The following is a 9710-nucleotide window of genomic DNA, read 5'->3' as shown; positions in this document are numbered from 1 at the left end:
CTTTTTTTCTGGTGAGGGGACGGAGTCTCTGTCCCCCAGGCTGGTGTGCAGCGGCACCATCTCGGCTCACTGCAATCTCCGCCTCCTGGGTTCAAGTGATTCTCCTGACTCAGCCTCCCGAGTAGCTGGGATTATAGGCATGCACCACCATATCTGGCTAATTTTTGTATTTTTAGTAGAGACAGAGTTTCACCATATTGGGCAGGCTGGTCTCGAACTCTTGACCTCAAGTGATCCACCTGCCCCATCTTCCCAAAGTGCTTGCATTACAGGCATGAGCCACTGCACCTGGCCTGTGTGCCCCAGTTTTCTCATTTGTACAGTAATAGAAACAACAAAATTCTGAACATTTCTGGTCTTGGAAGATGCCCGCTGTCTTCCCCCCTGCCCCCCAGAAAATGCAGGATTATTACTTTTCAGTTAATCTATTTCATCTCTTTAAAATGGTTAAGACAATAGCGAAGACTTGGCCGTGTGTGGTGCCTCACACCTGTAATCCCAGCATTTTGGAAGGCCGAGTAGGGAGAACCACTTGAGTTCTAGATGAGCCTGGGCAACATAGCAAGACCCCTGCCTCTACAATTAAAAAATTAAAAATGGCCGGGCGCATTGGTGCACGCCTGTAATCCCAGCACTTTGGGAGGCCGAGGCGGGTGGATCACTTGAGGTCAGGAGTTTGAGATCAGCCTGGCCAACATGGTGAAACCCCGTCTCTGCTAAAAATACAAAAATTAGCCAGGCTTGGTGGTGGGCGCCTGTAATCCCAGCTACTCAGGAGGCTGAGGCAGGAGAATCGCTTGAACCCAGGAGGCAAAGGTTGCAGTGAGTCGAGATTGCACCACTGTACTCCAGCCTGGGTGACAGAGTAAGACTCTGTCTAAAAAGATAAAAATAAAAAAAAATTGAAAATTAGCTGGGCATTGTATTGCAGGCCTGTAGTCCCAGCTACTCAGGAGGCAGAGGCTGAAGGATTGCTTGAGCCAAGGGGAATGAGGTTACAGTGAGCTATGATCCTGCCATTACAGGCCAACCCAGAGAGATCCTATGTCAAAAATGAATAAATAGCCTGGTGTGGTCGCTCTCGCCTGTGATCCCAGGACTTTGGGAGGCTGAGGCGGGAAGATGACTTGAGTCCAGGAGTTTGAGACCAGCCTGGGCAACATGGCAAAACCCCATCTCTACAAAAAAATACAAAAAATTAGCCAGGTGTGGTGGCATGGGCCTGTAGTCCCAGCTACTCAGGAGGCTGAGGTGGGAGAATTGCTTGAGTCAGGGATAGGGAGGTGGCAGTGAGCCCATATCGTGCCACTGCACTCCAGCCAGGGTAACAGAGCAAGACCTCATCTCAAAAATAAAAAATAAAAATAGGTGGCTGGGCGTGGTGGCTCACACCTGTCATCCCAGCTACTTGGGAGGCTGAGGTGGGAGAATCACTTGAACCCAGGAGGTGGAGGTTGCAGTGAGCCGAGATCGCATCACTGCACTCCAGCCCGGAAGACAGAGCAAGACTTTGTTTCAATAATAATAATAAAAATAATAATAGTCCAGGCACAGCTCATGCCTGTAATCCCAGCACTTTGGGAGGCCGAGGCAGATGGATCGCTTGAGGTCAGGAGTTGGAGACCAGCCTGGCCAACATGGCGAACCCCAGTCTCTACTAAAAAAAAAAAAAAAATTAGCCAGGCATATTGGTGCGCACCTGTAATCCCAGCTACTCAGGAGGCTGAGGCAGGAGAATCGCTTGAACCCGGGTGTCAGAAGTTGCAGTGAGCCGAGATCAAGTCACTGCACTCCAACCTGGGTGACAGAGTGAGACTCCATCTCAAAAAAAAAAAAAAAAAGAAGAAGAAAATAAAAAAGAAAGACTCGTTGCCCAGTGCTCCCTCTGGGAGAAGTACATCCAAGGCCCTGGCCCTGGGAGAAAGGCCCTGGCACTAACCCCACCCTTGATCTTTTTCCTGGGCGGTCCTGAAGAATGTTCTGTCCCTTCTCCAAGGCCCCCAGCTGGGACGGCCCAGGCGCCTATAAAGGGGGTCCCTGCTTGGCCCCGGCGCCACCCACCACCATGGACCCCCGTCTGCCCGCCTGGGCGCTGGTGCTGCTGGGCCCTGCCCTGGTGTTCGCGTTGGGCCCCGCGCCCACCCCAGAGATGCGTGAGAAGTTGTGCGGCCACCACTTTGTACGCGCGCTGGTGCGCGTGTGCGGGGGCCCCCGCTGGTCCACCGAAGCCAGGAGGCCTGCGGCCGGAGGCGACCGTGAGTGGGGACGGGCAGGGACAGCGCTCTGGGAAGCCGAGGTGGGGCAGGTGCACGCAGGCGCAGATGCACACGTGCAGGGAGGTGGGCAGGTTTGCATGCATGTGCCCAGGGCTCACCTGCCGGCTGCGTGCACAGATCGTGGGTCCGCACTGGAGTGTGTGTGAGCGCGCGTGTGAAAGTCCCCGGAGCCATTAGCCAGGCGCGGTGGCTCACGCCTGCAATCCCAGCACTTTGGGAGGCTGAGGCGGGTGGATCCCCAGAGGTCAGGAGTTCGAGACCAGCCTGGCCAAAATGGTGAAACCCCCATCTATACTACAAATAATTTTAAAAAAAATTAGCCGGGGGTAATGATGCACATCTGTAATCCCAGCTACTTGGGAGTCCAAGGCAGGAGAATCGCTTGAACCCGGAAGGCAGAGGTTGCAGTGGGCCGACATCATGCCATTGCACTCCAGCCTGGGCGACAGAGTGAAACTCCGTCTCAAAAAAAAAAAAAAAGAAAGTCCCCAGAGCATGAGTCCCCTGAGGGGCCAGAAACAGAGTGAGGCAGGAGAGGTAGGCTCTTGCAAGTACATGGTGAGATCCTGTCTTAAAATTTCAATATTTTGATCTTCATGAATTTTTGCCTTAATTTTGCTTTGTTTGTTTGTTTGTTTTTTGAGACAGGGTCTCACTCTGACGCCCAGGCTGGAGTGCAGTGGTGAGATCTCGGCTCACTGCAGGCTCAACCTCCTGGGCTCAAACCATCCTCCTGCCTCAGCCTCCGGAGTGGCTGGGATACAGGTGCTGCCACCACACCCGGCTAATTTTTTTTTTCTTTTTCGTAGAGAGGGAGTCTCACTCTGTTTCCCAGGCTGGTCTCAAACTCCTGAGCTCAAGTAATCCTCCCACCTTGACCTTCCAAAGTGTTGGGATTAGCAACTGAGTCACTGTGTCCAGCCTTAAAAGTATTTAAAAGTATTGCTTTTGAAAAGTATTGCTTTTCACAATTATTTTACTTTATTTTATTATTTTATTTTTATTTATTTATTTTGAGACATAGCCTCACTCTGTCACCCAAACCAGAGTGCTGTGACGTGATCTCGTCTCACTGCAACCTCTGCCTCCCGGGTTCCAGCAATTTTCCTGCCTCAGCCTCCAGAGTAGCTGGGACTGTGGGCACGCACCACACCTGGCTAATTTCTGTATTTTGTTTGTTTGTTTGAGATGGAGTCTCGCTCTGTCACCCGGGCTGAAGTGCAGTGGCACGATCTCAGCTCACTGCAACCTCCGCCTCCTGAGTTCAAGCAATTCTCCTGCCTCAGCCTTCCAAGTAGCTGGGATTACAGGCCACTCCCCAGGTCACCCACTACCATGCCCAGCTGATTTTTTTTTTTTTGGTATTTTTAGTAGAGACAGGTGAACAGGTGAAACAACAGGTTTCACCATGTTGGCCAGTCTGGTCTTGTTTTGTTTTGTTTTGTTTTGATATTGAGTCTCGCTCTGTCCCCCAGGCTGGAGTGCAGTGGTGTGATCTCGGCTCACTGCAAGCTCCGCCTCCCGGGTTCACGCCATTCTCCTGCCTCAGCCTCCTGAGTAGCTGGGACTGCAGGCGCCTGCCACCACGCCAAGCTAATTTTTTTGTATTTTTAGTAGAGATGGGGTTTCACCATGTTAGCAAGGATGGTCTCAATCTCCTGATCTCGTGATCCACCTGCCTCGGCCTCCCAAAGGGCTGGGATTACAGGCATGAGCCACTGTGCCCGGGCCAGGCTGGTCTTGAACTCCTGACCTCAGGTGATCTGCCCGCCTCAGCCTCCCAAAGTGTTGGGATTACAAGCGTGAGCCGCTGTGCCTGGCCTTTTTACAAATATTTTAAATTTTATTTTAAAAGTATTGCATTAAAATACTTATCTTGCTGGACGTGGTGGCTCATGCCTGTAATCCCTGCTACTCAGGAGGCTAGGAGGGAAGATCACTTGAGGCCAGGAGTTTGAGACCAACCTGGGCAATATGAGACTCAGCCTGAGACAGAGACCCTTGTCTAGAAAAAAGGAAAAATATTAATATTATTATTATTATATATATATATTTTGAGACAGGGTCTCACTCTATCACCCAGGCTGGAGTGCAGTGGCATGATCTCGGCTCATTGCAACCTCTGCCTCCAAGGCTCAAGCAATCTGCCCACCTCAGCCTCCTGACTAGCTGGGACTATAGGCACATGTCACCATGTTTGGCCAATTTTTATATTGTTAGTAGCGATGGGGGTTTCACCATGTTGCCTAGGCTGGTCTCAAACTCCTGAGCTCAGGCAGTCTGCCTACCTTAGCCTCCCAAAGGCTTGGGATTACAAGGCCTGGCCACCAAGTTTGTTTTTTTGTTTTTTTGTTTTTCAGACGGAGTTTCAATCTTGTTGCCCAGGCTAGAGTGCAATGGTGCAATCTCGGCTCACCACAACCTCTGCCTCCCGGGTTCAAACGATTCTCCTGCTTCAGCCTCCCCAGTAGTAGGGATTATAGGCATGTGCCACCATGCCTGGCTAATTTTGTATTTTTAGTAGAGAAGGGGTTTCTCCATGTTGGTCAGGCTGGTCTTGAACTCCCGACCTCATGCCTGTAATCCCAACACTTTGGAAGGCTGAGGAGGTGGGGGTCACTTGAACCCAGGAGTTCAAAAGCAGCCTGGCCAACATAGGGAGACCCCATCTCTATTTTATTTAAAAAAGCTAAGGCTGGCTGGGCACGGTGGCTCATGCCTGTAATCCCAGCATTTTGGGAGACCCAGGCAGGCGGATCTGAGGTCAAGAGATCGAGACCATCCTGGCCAACATGGTGAAACCCCGTCTGTACTAAAAGTACAAAAATTAGCCGGGCGTTGTGGCGCACACCTGTAGTCTCAGCTACTCAGGAGGCTGAGGCAGGAGAATCACTTGAACCCGGGAGGTGGAGGTTGCAGTGAGCCAAGATCACGCCACTGCACTCCAGCTTGGCAACTCCATCTCAAAAAAAAAAAAAGCTGATGATGACATTTGGGGATGTATATGGTAGTGGGGCTGTCCTGTATATTGTAGGGTGTTAGATAACATCTCTGTCTTCTGCCCCCTAATGCCATGAATAGCCTCACACCCCACCCAAGTTGTGACATCTAAAACTTTCCCCAGACAAGTATCCCCTGGAAACAAAATCACCCTGGTTTGAGAACCACTGGTGTCCATTGTAAACTGCAGATTGGGTAGAGCGTAAACAACCCTCTAAATTTTCATAAGTCCTTTTTTTTTCTTTTGAGACAGTCTTGCTCTGTCACTCAGGCTGGAGTGCAGTGGCACAATCTCGGGTCACTGCAGCCTTGCCTTCCCAGGCTCAAGCGATCCTCCCACCTCAGCCTCCCAAGTAGCTGGGACTACAGGCATGCAGAACTATGCCCAGCTAATTTTTGTATTTTCTGCAGAGACGAGGTTTTGCTGTATTGCCAAGGCTGGTCATGAACTCCTGGGCTCAAGCAAGGTACCCACCTAGGCTTCCCAAAATGCTGGGATGACAGGTGTGAGCCACGGTGCCTGGCCTCAAAAAAATATCCTGATGGCTTCGTGCCTCCCTGTCCGTACCCTAGTCCTGGCCCTGGTGCAGGGATATAAGACAAGTTTGTGCAGATGTGTTAACACGTGTCCACATGTCTCTGTGTGCCACTCCACTTGTGGTGTTAGGGATCCAGGGGAGGCGGTCTGCAAGGGTGTGTCCTCGGAGGGGTGTGTGTGTGTCTGTGGGTCCACCACACATGCGTGGGTGACCAGGAAGTGGACCCACAGACACAGGTACACCCCTGCATGTCTCTGTACCACGAGGAGTCTGTGGGTGGGTCTCTGACCTGCTCTGGGTGTCTCATGGACTCTTGGACCTGTTGGGGAAACTGACACCATCTGTAGCTCCAAGATCCCCGACACTCCCTGGGCAGGGCATGGGGCACTCAGGTGGCATATGGGGACCCACGCAGCTGGGGATGTGAGTGTGGACATGAGTTGAGTGGATGAGAGGATTAACCAGGTGCCTGGCGTACAGTAGGTGCTTAATAAGTGCTTGCTTTTTTTTTTTTTTTGAGATGGAGTTTCATTCTTGTCACCTAGGCTGGAGTGCAATGGCATGATCCCAGCTCCCTGCAACCTCCACCTCCTGGGTTCAAGTGATTCTCCCACCCCAGCCTCCCCAGTAGCTGGGATTACAGGCGCCCACCACCATGCCTGACTAATTTTTGTATTTTTTAGTAGAGACAGGTTTTCACCATGTTGGCCAGGCTGATCTCAAACTCCTGACCTCAAGTGATAGTGATCCACCCACCTCGGCCTCCCAAAGTGCTGGGATTACAGGCGTGAACCACTGAGCCCGGCCAGTGCTCATTTTTTTTTTTTTTTTTGAGACAGAGTCTCACTCTGTCGCCCAGGCTGGAGTGCAGTGGCATGATCTCGGCTCACTGCAAGCTCTGCCTCCTGGGTTCATGCCATTCTCCTGCCTCAGCCTCCTGAGTAGCTGGGACTACAGGCGCCCGCCACCACACCCGGCTAATTTTTTGTATTTTTTTTTTTTTTTAGTAGAGAAGGGGTTTCACTGTGTTAGCCAGGATGGTCTCAAACTCCTGACCTCGTGATCCGCCCACCTCGGCCTCCCAAAGTGCTGGGATTACAGGTGTAAGCCACTGCACCCAGCCAGTGCTCACTTTTTATTTGCATGCATGAGTGTTTGGTGGGTTACTCAGTGGGATGTGTGTGGATTCGTGCACATGCAGCATGGGGTAGCATGTCCTCTGTCGTTTCCGTTCCAGCTGAGTTTCACTCTGTCCCCAGGTGAGATGCTACAGTGGCTGGAGAGACGACATCTGCTCCATGGGCTGGTGGCCGACAGTAATCTCACACTGGGAACTGGCCTGCAGCCCCTGCCCCAGACCTCTCACCATCACCGCCACCACCGTGCAGCTGCCACCAACCCTGCACGCTACTGCTGCCTCAGTGGCTGTACCCAACAAGACCTGCTGACCCTCTGTCCCTACTGATTCCTCCTTGGGTGCAGCCTCAGAGTGGCCTGAGGCCCAGAGGGTCTGGTCTGGTGAGCTCCTGAGGCCACACAGCACCATAAAGTCTCGCGTCTGCAGGCCTTTGATTACCTCCTGGGATGGGGTGCTCACTATCTACCCCAGGCCAATGACACCTGCGGCCTGTGGAGTCAACTGCAGAATAAATCACACCCTAGCCCTGGCTTGGAGGATTCCCGCTTTCACAGATGCTGGACACTGACAGCCAAATGTCCTCACTCCAGAGGAGCCCCAGACGCTCCGCTCCCTGCATGTGTAACACCCCTTCTTGCTGTCTCTTAGTAAATAAACGACCCAAAGCAGCTTCCTGCATTTTCTCTAGAAAAAGGGACAAGCCTCAGTCAGTCCCTGTGTGGGCTTGTCCCCCAGCAGCCATGCACCCACCGGCACTTCCAGGAGCTTGATAACTAGAGAGGCATTGCAACGCAAAGTGGGGAAACTGAGGCCCAGGGAGAGGGCTGCTTGCCAAGGTCAGACAGGGAAGGGTAAGTGCAGGACTTGAACCAAGGTCTCTACCAAGGCTCATGGGAGTCCTTAGCATTGAGGACTTAGAATGGTAGACATTAGACACAAAACAAATGTCTGAAAATGATCATCACAAAACACATTAGTCTTTTTTTTTTTTTTTTTTTTTGAGACAGGGTCTCACTCTGTTGCCCAGGCTGGAGTGCAGTGGCACAATCATAGCTTACTGCAGCCTCCAACTCCTGGGCTGAAGTGATCCTCCCACTTCAGTCTCCTAAGTAGCTGGGATTACAGGCACCCGCCACCACACCCAGCTAATTTTTGCATTTTTAGTAGAGACGGGGTTTCACCATGTTGGCCAGGCTGGTCTTGAACTCGTGAACTCAGGTGATCCGCCCACCTCGGCCTCCCAAAGTGTTGAGATTACAGGCATGAGCCACTGTGCCTGGCCCAGTCATCGGATTTAGGGTCCACCCTAATCCATGATAACCTCATGTCTGTCTACAAAGACCCTATTTCCAAATAAGCCCATATTCTGAGGTGAATTCTCAGAATATGAATTCTCAGAATATGAATATGGATTCTCAGACATGAATTCTTGCCAGACACTACTCAATCCAGTGGAGCAGGGGAGCTGGGACTCTCCCCTGATGGCAATAGGGAGCCACAGAGGCTGTGTGAGCAGGGGCAGAATGAGGTCAGATGTGCCTGTCAGAAAGCCCTGCAGCCCCATCTCATCCAGGCCTGATTTGCAGGATGGTGTCTCAGCCTCCCAGCTCCCTCCAGTCCCCAGAGCAGCCATTTTTAACCACCTCTTTTTTTTTTTTTTTTTTTTTTTTGGAGACTGAGTCTCACTCTGTCGCCCAGGCTGGAGTGCAGTGGCATGATCTCGGCTCACTGCAACCTCCGCCTCCCGAGTTCAAGCGATTCTTTTGCCCTCAGCCTCCTGAGTAGCTGGGACTACAAGTGCACACCACCACACCTGGCTAATTTTCATATTTTTAGTAGAGACAAGGTTTCACCATGTTGGCCAGAATGGTCTCAGTCTTCTGACCTCGTGATCCACCCACCTCGGCCTCCCAAAGTGCTGGGATTACAGGTGTGAGCCACCATGGCTGGCCTATTTTTTTTTTCTTTTTTTTGAGATAGATTCTCACTCTGTCACCCAGGCTGGAGTGCAGTGGCTCAATCTCAGCTCACTGCAACCTCCGTCTCCCAGGTTCAAGTGATTCTCCTCCCTCAGCCTCTCAGGTAGCTGGGATTACAGGCATATGCCACCACACTCTGCTAATTTTGGTATTTTTAGTAGAGATGGGGTTTCGCCTTGTCTAGGCTGGTCTTGGACTCCTGACTTCAGGTGATCCGCCCACCTCGGCCTCCCAAACTGCTGGGATTACAATCGTGAGCCACCATGCCCAGCCTTATTTTATTTTTGAAACAAGGTCTCTCTCTCACCCAGGCTGGAGTGCAGTGGTATGGTCCTGGCTCACTGCAACCTCAACCTCCCAGGCTCAAGTGATCCTCCCACCTCAGCTTTCCGAGTAGCTGGGACCATAAGTGGGCACTACCACACCGGGCTAATTTTTTTTTCTGTAGAGACAGGGTCTCGCTATGTTGCCCAGGCTGGTCTCGAACTCCTGGGCTCAGGTGATCCTCCCACCTCTGCCTCCCAAAGCCCTGGAATTATAGGCATGAGTCACTGTGTTTGGCCCTGTTATCCCATTTAAATTCTGCTCAGGCTGGTGCAGTGGCTTATGCCTCTAATCCCAACACTTTGGGAGGCTGAGGCAGGTGGATCCCTTGAGGCCAGGAGTTCGAGATCAGCCTGGAAAACATGGTGAAACCCTGTCTGTACTACAAATACAAAAATTAGCCAGGCGTGGTGGCGCATGCCTGTAATCCCAGCAACTTGGGAGGCTGAGGCAT

General features: G+C 51.7%; 1 protein-coding gene across 1 annotated transcript; it reads left to right on the top strand.

The window, feature by feature from the left end:
* Positions 1-1948: 1948 nt before the first annotated feature.
* On the top strand, positions 1949-7622 carry INSL3 (insulin like 3). Its single transcript, XM_055372133.1, has 2 exons — positions 1949-2255; positions 7075-7622. Exons 1-2 carry the CDS (start codon positions 1976-1978, stop codon positions 7278-7280), a joined length of 486 nt encoding a protein of 161 aa, XP_055228108.1. The 5' UTR covers positions 1949-1975; the 3' UTR covers positions 7281-7622.
* The last annotated feature ends 2088 nt before the right edge of the window (positions 7623-9710 follow it).

This window comes from Gorilla gorilla, chromosome 20, assembly GCF_029281585.2.
Source record: "Gorilla gorilla gorilla isolate KB3781 chromosome 20, NHGRI_mGorGor1-v2.1_pri, whole genome shotgun sequence".
Classification (NCBI taxonomy): domain Eukaryota; kingdom Metazoa; phylum Chordata; class Mammalia; order Primates; family Hominidae; genus Gorilla; species Gorilla gorilla.
This window is presented reverse-complemented; position numbering and strand designations above follow the sequence as displayed.